At 35.4% G+C, this 15,554-nt stretch overlaps 1 protein-coding gene across 1 annotated transcript; it reads left to right on the top strand.

Annotated features, from left to right (window-relative positions):
* Window positions 1–5,346: 5,346 nt before the first annotated feature.
* On the top strand, window positions 5,347–14,820 carry LOC123894944 (protein VTE6, chloroplastic). Its single transcript, XM_045945094.1, has 5 exons — window positions 5,347–5,863; window positions 6,405–6,658; window positions 7,738–7,861; window positions 13,850–13,954; window positions 14,442–14,820. Exons 1-5 carry the CDS (start codon window positions 5,456–5,458, stop codon window positions 14,532–14,534), a joined length of 984 nt encoding a protein of 327 aa, XP_045801050.1. The 5' UTR covers window positions 5,347–5,455; the 3' UTR covers window positions 14,535–14,820.
* The last annotated feature ends 734 nt before the right edge of the window (window positions 14,821–15,554 follow it).

Below are 15,554 nucleotides of genomic sequence, written 5' to 3' on the forward strand. Positions count from 1 at the left end.
TCTCCATTTATTCTCCATTTAGAGAGAGATAGACACATGAAAAAATTAGTGGGGTCCACAAATTAGTGGGACCCACTTTTAATGGGTCCAACTAATTCTTAATGTGTCTATCTCTCTCCAAATGGAGAATAAATGGAGGGATAATAAATGGAGAGAACCTGAACTCGTTTTCATCTCCTAGAATTATCCCTTTGTAGTTTTTTTTTTCTTCCGGACTTAAACCCTTTGCATATAAAAAAAAGTTCAAATTCAACTAAGTAACTAAGTTAATTCTAATTGACTATATCTAATTTTTTGCAATTGAGATTTGAGAGATTTAGACGCCACCCTTACCCAACTCAACAAGTCATAGCAAGAAGTCAAGAGAACAAGTCAAACAAAACAAAAGAAAAGAAACAAGATACATATTCGGCTGCCATTGTTTTCAATTTTATAGACTTACGGTTTAGCAATTCAAGTAATTTATTTAGTATTCTTTTTTCAATGTTTTTCTTTTCAAATAATGACATATGTAAATCAATTAAGAGTTTATGTACATGCATTTGTATATTTTATTTTCAATTATGTTTTACTAACTATGAATTAATATTATTATAGTGAGAATTATGGAAAATTTACGTATGTATTAGAATTTGCGAGACCTATACTTAACCACAAAAGCTAACTTACGAGTTGAGGTTTGCACTACACTTATAAAGGCTATCTTTGTCATATCACTCTAACCAATGTGGGACTTCTAACACACCTCTTCACATCCAGAACTGAATAAGCTGAAACGTGGGACCAACAACAATGGGTGGCCCAAATATGGTTTCATAAACACTTCCTCTTCTAACTCTCCATGTAGGAATGCATTATGAACATCCATCTGATGCAATTCCCAGTCCTTTGCAACTGCTACTGCTAACACGGTACGAATGGTAACCATTTTGACAACAGGAGCAAACGTCTCCGTGTAGTCAATCCCCCCCACCTGGCGATTTCCAAGAACTACTAGTCGTGCCTTAAATCTTTCTATACTCCCATCAGATTTATGCTTGATTTTGTAGATCCACTTACATCCCAATGCTTTCTTTCCAGGAGGCAAATCATCTATCGTCCAAGTTTCATTATTTTGAAGTGTTTTTATCTCATCTTTCATAGCATTTCTCCACCTATGATCTTTCACCGCTTCAGCATAGGTGAATGGTTTTTTACCATGTGAAATAGAAGCAAGAAACACACGGTGGCCTAGAGAATATTTATTAGAATTCAAATAATGAGTTATGGAATAAGGATCACCTGAGCATACTGTTGAAGAGGATGATGGCTTGGATGGGCTTATTCTTCTAATAGTGTTAGTTACAAATCTTTGTAGATGCACAGGTGGTTGTTTAACTCGTTGTCTTCTCCCCAATAAAGGTTCATCTGATGTAACTGAAGAACTTAATGACTCATTTGTCGTGTCAGCAACCATTTGTACAGCGGTGTGTTCTGCATTCGATGAAATCAATGGACTTGGTGATTCATTTACTGTGTGACTAGGAAATGGGACAATGTTGAGTTCTTCACTTGTTGTACACCCCTATTTCATTCATGGTGTTCTCAATTTCAACGTGACTTTGATGTGATTCATCATGCATCTCCTCTTCTACTATTTCCTCAAAAACTTCATTACTTTGATTGGCATGATTTGTGGATGTATCATTATTTTCATCAAAGGGATACACGAACTCAATAAACTTAACATCTCGAGACACAAAAATTTCTCGTGTCTCTAAATCAAGTAACTTCCATCCCTTTTTACCACAAGGATATCCGATGAAAGCAAACTTTTTGCTTCGGCTAGCAAACTTATCTCCTTTTCTTCTTTGATTATGCGCATAACATAGTGATCCGAACACCCTTAAGTGTTCATAGATAGGTGCTTTTCCATGTAACATCTCATAGGGAGATTTTCCATTTAGCAACGAGGAGGGAGTTCAGTTAATAAGATACCCAGCCGTCAAAATACACTCTCCCCAAAAATCAATAGGGAGATTTCCTTGGAACACTACAAGAAAAAAAATCAATTCGGGACGAAAAAATCCGTCGCTCAATATTCATAAATTCCGTCACAATATATTTTTGGAACGGAATTTATGACAAAAATATTTCGTCGCAATTCGCTCGTCGCAAATTGTTCGGGATGGAATATTTAACTCTGTCGCAATTTCGGGACGGAATTTAAGACAGAAAACATTTAATTTTATTTACAAATCCTCTTAATCCGTCCCAAAATTAGTGACAGATTTAAAATTTCCGTCTCAATTTATAAGTGTCTTTTCTATTAAATTAATATTCTTATAATTAAATATAATTATTAATAAAAATAAAAATATCTTAAAGTATGAATAACAAACATCAATTGAATATGAATGATAAAACTTTTATATTTCATTAAATTCATAACAATATTCAACAAAATTTACATCAATGGCAAAAGTTTACATCAAAATAATAAAGGTGCACTATTTTGCACTTGCCTCTAAACTAAACTTAGAGAGAAAAACCTTAGATATTACAATATAGATATTATATACAACTTTACTCCCAGCAACTAAAACTACAATTAATGTCACACCTATCATCCTAGTTCATGGTGCCAATTATCCATAGCTTAATCCCAAGATGTGCCACTTTTTCAATGCATTGAGCTGTAAAACAAAGACTTATTAGCACAAGTTCTTAGTATATAATAAAAAATATTGGTGATTTTCAAGCCTCCATTTAGTACAACACTTCTTTCTTTTGTTGACAGTGCGTGTTGTCCATTTGGAAGTCCCACCGGGCAACTTTCAATACTATGCACATCATGCATAACATTTAAGTTCCCTGTCACGTGGTTAGAGGCCCCGGTGTCAATAATCCACTCGCCCATCATCTTTTCGTTGAAAGTATACTTAACCACAAAAGCTAGCTTAATAGTTGAGGTTTGCACTATACTTATAAAAGCTATCTTTGTCATATCTCTAGCTAATGTGAGACTTCTAACAATATGAATAACAATATAAAGTTCCTAGAGTAAAAGAGGAAGAACGTAAGCAACATTTCTTTGCGAGAGAAAGATCCAGGAAAAACGTTGTTCTATTTAGTAATCACCGAAGATACTTTCAAGCTTCTTGGTTCAAATAATTTCCTAGTTGGTTAGAGAGAAAACTTATATAATTTCGTATATCTTAGGTTGTATCACATGCATTTGGATCGTTGGAGCGTGTGTGTACATATGGAAAAAAAAAAATCAATATGCTAATCAGTAATCACATACTGTAATAATTTATGAATTTAGTTTTGCAAGAAATCTTAATAATGATTAAGGTCTACCTTTTTTTTGGTTACACGATTAAGGTCTACCTTAATAATAATAATAATAATAATAATAATAATAATAATGGTTAGGGTCTAAAAATAATAATAATAATAATGGGTAGTAAATTTTGTTTATAAATTTTGTTTTGCAAGAAATCTTGATAATAATTAAGGATTATTGATGGTTTGATTGATGGTTAAGGATTTAACGGTTATTGATGGTTTGATTGATAGTGTAAAAATGATCTTAGTTGTCTATTTCAAATTGTAAAGAAAATGGTGTCCATTAGATAAATGTTCGACTTTTCAGATACCGAAGTCAAGTGAGAATTTGAGCCAAATATTTTCACGGTATTACCAATTTCTTTCTATACACTTATGAGAATATCCGTGTACTTGTTTATTTTCTAGAACTTGCAATTATTCTCTGCTGACCGATTGGTTTAACTTATATGCGTTGAGGCAATTTATTCATTTAACTTTGTGCTTTTTTTCAAACCACCCTCTATTATTATTATTATTATCCTTTGCTAACCACTTTGAACCGCAAAAATTAAATATCCCTTTTTCTTTCGGTGACAAACCATATTATAAGGCTAAGACCGGAAAAACAAAGTTTTTACCCTCTTTGGAGTTAGGTAGAGATCGAGTTCTCTTGTCTTGGCAACGTTATAAGTTTGGGGTTGCTCCTGAAATTAGCAACATCTAAGTGTGAGGTGGTATACAAGAGAACTATCACAAAGAAAGAAAAAAATGAAAAAGAGACGGCATACATAAAAAATTCCATAAAAAAATAGTCTCTTAAAAAAAAAAATTCTCTTGTACCTCATCAAAAAGGTGCTACAAGTAACAGGTTGCACCTAAAAAAAAAATTAATAACTTTGTTACTCTTAAAAATATTTTATTACTTTAAAAAAATAAAAAATTTAATGGACATAAATTTTATAAGTAATTTGCGGTTGATTGTAAAAAAAAGAAGCAACATTATAATAAAATTCCGAAGGAAATGTAAAGTTGATAAGGATATTATATTGAAGATGTATTTTAATATTATTGATTAAAATATGTCGCTTTTAGATGTTATTTACTATGATAACTATTTTTTATGCTATTTACAATTTAAATAGAGAATGACTTTTAAAAAAATTATATTTTTATTAAAGATACATTTTTAATTTTCAAACAGGGCCTCCAAATACTCAGGACCGGCCCTGCTCCTCGTGTGTCTAATGATGATTGATGACGATGCTCTTCAAAAATAAAAACTTGTATTTCTCTCTGCTTTATGGTTAAGAGAGAGACCTAAATGATGCTATTTAGCTAAATATTTATTTTATGTTCTTTTAATAGAATCAATATCAATTAAGTTATCATCTTAATGTAAAAATAAGAAAGAAAAAAAAAAAAAAAGAAATGTTGCTTACGCCCTTTAACAATCACCTTTGATGTTATCTCCGACTTAGAAAAGAACTATAAGACAACGAAATCTGATTACCTCTCTTTAGAGTTTAGAAGCGGAACTGAGAGAAGATTGATAAAAGAAATAAGAAGGAAAGAAACTACACCCGGAGAGAACGAATGCTTAAGAAGTCCCTGAGATAAGAATGAGACTAATCAGATAAGAAAGTGGGAGTTTCAAACATTTTTAAGTACTTTTCTATGACCATAATTATAAATAAAAGTTTACTATTCGGATACGATGAATAAGTGATATATTCGATCATATGTCGTCTAATAATTAAATCACATCCATCAGTGTCGTCTATAATATAACTCACATCCATCTTTTATTGCTTATATAAAAAAAAGGGCACATGTTAACATTTGGTGCACATTAAGCTACAAAAGTAGAAATATAACATATACAAAATATTTAATGTTTAAATAGTTGAATTCACAAACTTAACATTTAATGTTTACCACATTTATCTTCTTGGTGCACAAAAATAAACTTTTTGCTTAGAAACATCCACTACAATCCATGTTAGAACCTAGAAATGAAATTGAAATCATCATAGTAATTCACAAAAGAATAATCAAAGAAGTAACATCATCATCAAGCAATGTTTTCTTTCCTCAGTCTTGTTTCACATTGACACTCACAAATTCCATCAATATACAAAATTTTATGGCGCATTTAACTCTTCACTCATTCACATTCCCTTCTTCTCTTCCTTTCCTCTTCCAACATCTCCAACACAAACCCTATTTTCTCTCTCCAAAACTCACACCTTTATCTCCAACAAAAACCTTAAACCCTATTGTTCTTCGCAAAAAGCTCCACAACAACATGCACTCTTCACGTGTCTCAAGTTTTCAAGATGCTGTTGGAGGAGCTATGGCTATTGTCCAATCATCACCTGCCACATGGCAATCTTCTTTGCTTAGTAACCTCTTGATCTTTCTATTGGGTTCTCCACTTTTGGTTACTGGGTTATCGTTTTCTGGGATTGTTGCTGCTTTTTTGCTTGGTACACTTACTTGGCGTGCTTTTGGGTCTTCTGGGTTTCTTCTTGTTGCTACTTATTTCATCATTGTAAGCTAAATTTTGTTGCTTTTTTATGGTTTTGTTATGGTTGGTTTGTTTTGATTGTGATGAATTTTGACTTAAAAATTTGATCTTTGTTGGAGTTTGGGGGAATTTGGGAAATGGGTTTGGTGATTTTGGTTGATTTTGTTTCTGGGGTTTGAGAATTTGTGTTGTTTGAAATGAAAGTGGTTATTTTGAATGCAAAAATTGGTTCTTGATGCTGAAGTTATGTGAAATTCTGAAAATGGGTGATTAGGGTTTTAATTGTTTCTGTTTTTAGGGTTTAGGATTTGAGTTATCTGAAAAGTGATCAATTTTTTCTTATTTTATGGAAATTCTGTGAAATTCTGGAAATGGGTGTGCTGAGAGTTTTCTGGATTTTGTTTTTATAGAATTGGGGGGTTTGTGTTTTTTCTGAAAGTGTTGAACTTCGTAGAGATAAGAGATCTATGCAATTATGAAAATGGGTATTACAATTTTCTTTGTTTTTGGTTCTAGGGTTGATGCTTTTTGTCCTATGGAGTTGATTTGTTTGGGGTTTGTTTAGGGTACAGCTGCAACAAAAGTCAAAATGGCACAGAAAATGGAACAAGGGATTGCTGAGAAGAAAAAAGGAAGAAGGGGTCCGGGGAGTGTTATTGGATCCAGTGCTGCTGGTTGCATTTGTGCTTTCCTAACGATTTTTGGAGTTGGAGGAGCGGCATTTTCCCAGCTTTGGAGACTTGGGTTTGTTGCCAGTTTCTGCACCAAGTTGAGCGACACAGTCTCAAGTGAGATAGGCAAAGCATATGGAAAAACAACGTGAGTACTTAGTAATGAACTCTTTCTGATATGGCCTTAGTCATGTTCTGATTTTTTTTTTCTGGAAAGATAGTCAAATGTTAGTTATTGGTTGTGTATTGTTATCAAAATCGCAAGTAGAATAGTGAAATCCCACGATTTTGCTCACCCTAAACGATCTGAATCTGAGAAGAATCCTAAATCAATGCAAAATCCGATGATTTTGCTCACCCTAAACAATCTGAATCTGAGTAGCATCCTAAATCAATGCAAAAACCCAGTAAAATCGCACAGAATCGCAAATACCCAGTAAAATCGTGCGATTCTGTATGGATTTACCAATTATGATATGTTTTTTTGTTATTTTTGAATGGGTAAAAGATGACCCAGTTTGAGGTTTTCGTCTTTTCGACCCTATTTATTAATTTAAATGGCAAAACTTTGAGACTTGGTTGTTTTATGTTTGTTTTAAGATTTCAAACCGAGTAAAGCCTTTTGGATAGAATGCATGAGGTCTTAAGTTCGATCCTCATTGGCCATATTGTAATCCAAAAAAAAAAAGATTTCAAACTGAGCAGTTGCACTTTATAATATTAATACATATTTCATATTATATGAGTAGAATCCTTTTATTTTGGTTACGATTTTTTCGATTTTGCGATCTTGCTTTCCCCTTTCGATTCTACAAAATTAATTGAGTAGAATCCATCGATTTTGGTTGCGTTTTTAGATTTTGCGATTCTGACAACATTATGCTAGTATCCAAAGATCTAACCCTGAACCTCTACCTACTAGGGGCCTTAGCGGTGTTCTGTTGTTATTAACATCTACTTATGAAGATTCATCATGTTTAATTTACGAGTTAACTTTGTTAAAAACTCCATCCCTTGTCCCCCTCATGTAAGTTACATGCAATGAACAAATGAAAGCCCTTGAAAAAATATTAATTCCTTGCATTACAGGACCTTGTTTAACATATTTTCTTATTTTACATTTTAATCGATAGGCAAATTTATTGTTGGTCTGAATTTATTTTTCTAGTGCATAATTCATTATAAACTATGCCATCCTTGGTAAAATTCCTCCTGCTTAACGTACAGGTACCTAGTTACGACATTCAAGGTAGTTCCAAGAGGCACAGAAGGGGCAGTTAGTGTCGAAGGATCCTTGGCTGGAATTTTAGCATCTGTAGCTCTTGCCTTTGTCAGTTTTCTGCTGGGCGAGGTATTTCCAAATTTCCGAATCTGCATATTATTATGTTTCCCGACTATGAGTGGGAAGCAAGAGGGATTAATGTGGGTAATCAGCTATCTTTTTTTCGGAGAATTCATTAATAGGGATAAATCATTTAGTCTTTAGATACAATACGATTTTGCAAGATAGGGATAAATCATTTAGTTAGTCCCAGAATGAAATAGTAAAATTAATTTATTGATTTGTTCTTGATGATTCAGATGGTAGCAAAGTAGTTAGTTTGTGATCTAGAAATAGTTTAGTTGTTTATTTCCCTTAGAGGCTGGATTGGTAAGCTATGAATGTAGTTGGTAATGGTAATGGATTGGCTTTGTAATAATTTCCGTTGGTGTTTCTATCAAAACTGTACATAGGATAGTAAATAAATGTAGTAGAGGTTTTGAAATAAAACTTTCAAATTTTACGCTTATAATTTTATTTAAGATAGACAGTAGGCTCCTCTCAAGGATCTTTGGTTGGTAAAGTCTACATTATAAATCTTTTGGGGTTTCACGATAAGTCGACGTAAGGGTTAGGGATTTGTGTGAGATTTAGTGCTGATTTTACAGAGCTAAAACAGATTAGGGAAATGTGGGGTAGGTGTGCGTTTTTATGGGAGTGCATATGTGTTTGTATGTGGTTGGGTGTGCACCCCACATTCGTTAGTAGGATATTTTTAAAGCATTCTATACTTACTTTTGAGGATCACATTAGCATTTGAATAATGTGAGATAAAAGATAATTGTTTACTTTGTGATGACTGTAACATTTTGATACTTCGCAATCGCAACAGTGTTTGAATCAGTGCTATCAACATAATAACACTATCTCACGATTCATGTGATTCGTATCTCGATCCGGAACGAAATCAAATGCATGATTTGCACAATCTCTTTAGGACCTGAATCAAAACATGAATTCCAATTTGCTTTGTTGAATTGCACTGAGTCGTGAATTTCAATCCTCTCTATTGAGTTGTACAATACGAATTCCATTTGTTGGGGTAGACCTGAGCTGACCATACCAGCCGAAGAAGAGTGGGACCGACCACTAAACTGAACCAGACAGGAATGAAATTGGACTAGGTCGTGGACTGAAACGAAGCAACTCTAACCTAATTGAACCAAACCAGGTTGAATTTAACCAAAATACACCGGTCAAAGCAGATCAGACCGAACTAAACCAGGTTGTGGACTGAACCAAACCAGGTTGAACCAGGCTAGAGACTAGGTTGGAAGTGACTGTACCCAGTTGAGTTGGACCAAGCCTGGTCACATCGAAAAGAAACAAAAAAGACACGACTCGGCTTGACCTAAATGACCCTACTAAATCAAACCAAATGGATAAGGCCTAACCAGATCAAGTCGGACCAAACCAGATCAAATCAAAACGTATTGATCGGACCAGACCAAACCAGAACAGACCAAGCCAAACCAGATTAGTCAGAATCGAAGCAAATCAAGCCAACAAACAAAACAAAATTGAACAAAATAGATCACACCAGACCATACCAAACTAGACCAGTTTGGACTGAACTAATCCTGGAAGTGGATCAATCCAGACGGGGCTGAATTAGTCTGAATCGGGCTAGACCAAGTTAGATTGTAATCAATCAACCTGAACTGAACCTAATCACATCGGACATAAACAAAAAAGACCATAACAAGTTCAACCTAACAGACTGACAGCCATAGCGGACTGAACCAGTCCACTGGGCCAGATCTGACAAAACCAATTTGGACAAAACTATGACCAGTCTGGACAACCAAACCATACTAATGGGACCAGAACGAACTAAACTAGGCCGTCGGGCAAACCATCCTGGGAAGAACCAGATTGAATCGGGCTAGATCTAGTGGGACTAGAGCATACTAGAACCATGTGGATTTATTAACAGCACGGAAGAAAGGGAATGTTTTTGCTGCAAACTTCAGAATTGCTAATAAAACCGGCACATTTACAGGGGAGCAGGAGACACGTGTGATTAAAAGTGGGGTTCATGATTTTAATTTGGGCCTAAATGGAAACATTTCATTGGGCCAAGAGAAAATTATATCTCCTAATGTGCCAAGGCCACCTAACTCTGCAATTGTTGGGGATGATTTTGTTGATGGTATAAAACAAAATGAGAATATTCCAGAGACCAATGAGATGGAGATAGAGATGGTAGGTGAGACCCAAAGTCTCGCGAACTAGCTTTGGTCCCTAGCTGGCTTGTGTTTGTGTTTGTGCTTGTAATTAATCTTATTTAATGATAATACAAAGCAAGATTATGATGTGGAACTGTCGGGGGGGCAGCCAGAACTGCTGTTTACCGTTTTGGAAGCAATATATCAGTGTCCATAAACCAGTCATGATGGTAATTTTGGAAACAAGGTGTGATCCGGAGAAGTGGCGACGAACCTTTGCTCTCTTGGGTTTCCATGGTTTTTGTGCAACTGATGTCATTGGATATGCTAGTGGAATTGCAACTGGATGGAGGGAGGAGGATATGATTATGAAGGTACAACTTGTTGATAGAAGTTTTCAGTATATGCACTTGAAAGTTAATTACAAGGATGGCAAGTAGTGGTTTTATACACCAATTTATGCTAGTCCGATTGAAGGAAATAGGAAGATATTATGCGATGCACTAAAGATCCTGTCTAATTCTATGCACAGTGCATGGCTTTTAGCCGGTGATTTTAATGATATATTACGTGCAGTGCGGAAAAAAAAAGGTGGTGTTGTTGCATCAACGCGAAGGTGCAGTAATTTTTTGGAAAGAATTAATTCTTGCAAGTTGATCGATTTAGGATATGTAGGGTCTAAATTCACTTGGAGAGGACCCTTATATCATGGTGGTGGTAGAATTTTTGAAAGACTTGATAGAGGCCTTTGTAATGATGTATGGAGATTGGTTTTTCCAGATGCTTATGTCAAAACCTTGCTGAAACTTGACTTCTCTGATCATCATCCGATTCTCGTTTGTCCTTTTGGAACTGTTATTAGAGGCACTACCCGTGTGTTTCGTTTTGAAAGTGCCTGGCATCTCAATTCATCCTATAGAGACATGCTGCAATCTAGTTTGCATAATGAGGAGTCTGTTATGAATAACCTTCATAAGCTACAGAGCACTATTAAAGAATGGAAATACTGTACTATTGACCAAGTAATGCATATGATGCGTAGACTTAAGGCCCGTATTGAAGGAATTCAAGCTAGAATTCTCCAAAGAAGATATGATTATGGCTTACGCAGGCTGGAAAGGAAATTACAGTGTGAGCTTGTGGGTATTTTGAAGCAGGAAGCATTGTTTTGGTATCAACGTTCTCGAGCAAAATGGCTAGCTGATGGAGACCGGAACACCCGAAGTACTAATAATATTGTTATGTTGAGGCATCATAATGATCAATGGGTGGATGATCCTATAATGCTTCAAGGTATAGTTAATAACTTTTACCAAAATCTTTTTTCTCGACTTATAGGACATTGGTGTTAATACCAGACCCCAATTACGTACCCCTCTCTAGCTACGGATGCTTTGGAAAAGTTGGCAGGTGCGATTAATGATGATGAGATTAAAAAGGCTTTGTTTGATATAAGCCCTTGGAAAGCCCCTGGACCAGATGGTTACCCGGCCGGTTTTTATCAACACGCGTGGGACATTGTTGGGAGTGGAGTTATCACAGGTTTGGTTGAAGCCAAAAGTTTTACAGATTGTTAATCACACGGACATTTGTTTGATCCCAAAGATTGCTAATCCAGAATTTGTAAATCAATTCCGACCAATTTCTTTGTGCAACGCGCTTTATAAAATAGCTAGCAAAGTTGTTGATCGTTTAAAGGAGTCCATTTGTATGGACAAACTGTCACGCATGATATCTCATTCAGTTCAGGAGGGGGAATGGAAAGCGATTAAAGCTGGTCGAGAAGGTCCAATAATATCCCACCTTATGTTCGCGGATGATTTTCTTTTATTCGGGCAAGCTACTGATGCTCGGATGCACTGTTTGACGAATACTCTTGAAGCTTTTTGTGCTTAATCTGGGCAACAAGTCAAGAGAAAACTAGCATTATGTTTTCCAAGAATACCAATTGTGAGCATCAAATTTCTTTACAAAACATTTCTGGTTGCTTAGGTAAGTATCTGGGTGTTCCACTTAATGGAAGAGCTCCAAAGCAAGTGGATTTTCAATATATCATTACTCAATTGAAAAGCAAGTTGACAGCTTGGAAACGGAAAAATCTCTCCTTGGCTGGACGGGTAATATTGGCTAAAAGCGTCATGGAAGCTTTCCTCATATATCCAATGATGACTACTAGTATACCTCATACAGTGCTTCAAGAAGCTCAATGACTTCAACGCAAATTCATATGGGGGGAGACATTTGAGAGTAGGAAGAACCATGCTGTAAGTTGGGAAGTCATCACTCAACTGAAACATTTGGGTGTCCTTGGTCTTCACAATTTGGAAGTGATGAATAATGCGCATATTACATGGTTTGGGAGATTTATAATAACAAACCTGGCCTTTGGATATTGGTTTTGAAAGGCAAATATGGTAGAGGCCTCACTGATTTTGCTCAAGCTGTGGTGAACTCTAACGATTAGAGAGCTTATGGAAGAATATGGTGCATTTGCGAGCTTCGAAACAGTACTACATGCGCAACGGGACTGCACTAGATGTATGAATCTTTGGTTGAATGTAGTGGATGATAACTCAAGAGAGCCATTTTTTAACTCCAACTTGCAGCAGTGCATTCAATTCAATATAAATGGCAAAATCCAAGGCATTGGTGTGGAAGTGCCGAGGAATTATTGAGCAAAACAGCTTGCTACCTTTTATGGTTTTGGCGCAACAAGAGCATGACGATAGTTTCAATCGACCAGTAAACTTGAATATGCACAATGCAAAATAGTAAGAATATGAGGATGCGAGTAGATTTAATCATGTGGTGACATGCTCAGTAGAGAGGTGCAGCAGGTGGTGTGGAAACGGCCTATGGAGGATTGGATAGCGGTTAATACGGATGGGGCACGAAAAATCAATAGTTTGTGTGGGTGTGAAGGTGTAGTGAGAGAGCGAACAGGTGAGTGGCGTGGAGGTTTCGTGGAAGGTATTGGTGATTGTGATGTTGTAGTAGCAGAACTATGGGGTTTTTTTGAGGGCTTGAGCTATGCGTGGAGGCTTGGTCATCGCAGGATTTAATTATATAGTGATGATTCTCGTGTGGTAGTGAGGATGCTGCAAGAGGATGGAACACATACATCTTGGTGGAGTATATGCAGGAAGATCAAAAGTCTTCTCCAGCTGGATTGGGAGGTGAAGATATGTCATGTATTGTGAAGCGAACATGTGTGCCGATGCTCTTGCACATATGGGTTGTGATCTGGGTAACTCGGTGATATTTTATGAGTCGTGTCCGGCTCAAGTTAGTCATTTTGTTTTTGTAGCAGCTGATGCAGCTGGGATTAGTACTCCCAGGCTAGTTAGTCAGTAATTTCTTTGGGCTTAGACCCTCCATTCTGTAAAAAACAAAAAACCATTAGAGATCAAACCGGTGAGATATGGTTCAATTGGGTCAACCGTTTGACTAAAAAATAAATAAAAATATAGTATTAAAAAGTAAAATAAAAATAAGAGCGGGTTGAACCAACCAGAAACGACGGTTCAACCTATTTCGATTGGCCTGCAGTTCAAATAAATTTGAACCAATCGACATACTACCATACTGGTTGGTTTCCGTTGAACCTTCTGGTTCGGTCCGGTTTTTAGAACATTGATAGAGAGTAAGAGTAGCAAGTCTCATGTATTGCTATGAATAAGCATCAATTTGTTGTGCATTTAATTTTTCTTGAATCATTTTGGATAATGATACCAATCAAAGAATGACACTCTCTGATAGTCACTTTTCCTTCCTCATCGACTTTAATCTCGTATAGATTTTGCTTTTGATGTGCCAGTGATTTACTTCTTTATTTTTTATTTTTAAACAGGTTGGGTCACATGAAGTAATTATATGTATACTAGCTTCCCAGTTTGCTAATCTTGGCGAAAGCATAATTGGTGCTGCACTTCAAGAAAAGGAAGGATTTCGATGGGTAAGTTCCTCAAAAAACTAAAAAGTTTTTTTTTTTTTGTGAAATTTATGTCACTATAACATGTCTAATCTTGCCGATATTCAAGTTAAGACAGGTTTCAAAGATTTACATATGCAAATTCAAATGATATGATTTGACGGTTTATTTAAGCATGCATTGCTTGGTAGACCGTAATTTAGACGATACCTAACTACACGCGTTACTAATGCATTGTTTGAGTTCATGGTGTATTTGGCAGAATCACAGTGTGCCACCGTGATTTTAACAAATACTAGCTTTAACAGCATAAGGGTAGCACTGTGATTTCTTCAAACTCACTGTTGTTCCAAACTTGGACTATGAAATTTTTAAATGTGAAAACAATACTTTTGGATGGATCATCGAACTTTTCTTTACTGCAACATACCAAAAACAAAGGACATCATGATTTTATTCGCCATTGTAATCTGCATATATCTGGTAACAAATGTATTTCCTTTTTCTGCAGCTCAATAATGATTTAGTCAACATCATCAACATATCAATGGGAAGTATCATAGCAGTCTTAATGCAGCAAGCACTCCAAAACTTTAATCCCTAAATTTGCTGCAAGATTTTCTTGGAGCTCAATTACTATTCATTTATTTATTTGCTATATATAGAAAACTAACTTTCAGATATTTATATTGTCATTGATGTTCAAAGTGTGTTACAAATGCTAACAGAATCAAGTCTCATGTGTTGGAAGCAATGGTTCTTTCATTCTGTATTTTTATGTCTCTTGTATAAATGTAGTATGTAGATCATGAAAGAAAGTTTTTGTTAACACAATCAAGGCTTTCACTATTGTATAGTTAATTTTAGAAATTGACTGTGGTTAGGATGCATTTCATGGCGTTCTTGATTCTTCCGAAGCTCTTTGCAATGCTGAGTTATTACCTGCATTATGCATATCATTTGTGTTTAATTTGGATTTAGTCTCTATATTGAAAATCTCTAAGCAAATGGACCAAATCTCATTTGTGTCATGGTAATAAACTACCACTTTTTAAGTGTTGAAATAAGAGATTATGTTGAGAGTCTGGCATCGAATATGAATCTAAGATGTCTTCAATTAGAGACAATTTTCATAGGGTTGAGTTAGGTTCAATTTCTAATTCTATGATGGTATCAGGAAAATTTCTCATCCCACCCACTGTAGTTCTTCCCTACCCCTCGTTTTTTCATTTTTGCCCTTGGTTAACAAATTCGGAATGCGTTTTCCGAATTTTTTCTAGTTTAAATTTGGCAAAAATTCGGAAAACACATTCCGAAGTTGTTTAAGATCCATTGAGCCAACTGCTATCAGGTCAACCATCATTTATATTCACGCATCAAGCCCAATAATATTAGACGCGAGGGAGGGTGTATATCAATTTTTTTTTTTTTTTGAACCAAACTAGTGTATATCAAATTTTAGATGGCTTTAACATGGATTTATAAGTAGAAATGATTTTTATATTACAAACCGATTTTGTTTATTGGATATACACATGGAGGAGAATAGTATTGAACCTTGTTGTAAGAAATTATTCAGTTGATGTATATTTGTACAAAATATCTGTATTTTATAATTTTTATT

Source organism: Trifolium pratense, linkage group LG7 (genome assembly GCF_020283565.1).
Source record: "Trifolium pratense cultivar HEN17-A07 linkage group LG7, ARS_RC_1.1, whole genome shotgun sequence".
Taxonomy (NCBI): domain Eukaryota; kingdom Viridiplantae; phylum Streptophyta; class Magnoliopsida; order Fabales; family Fabaceae; genus Trifolium; species Trifolium pratense.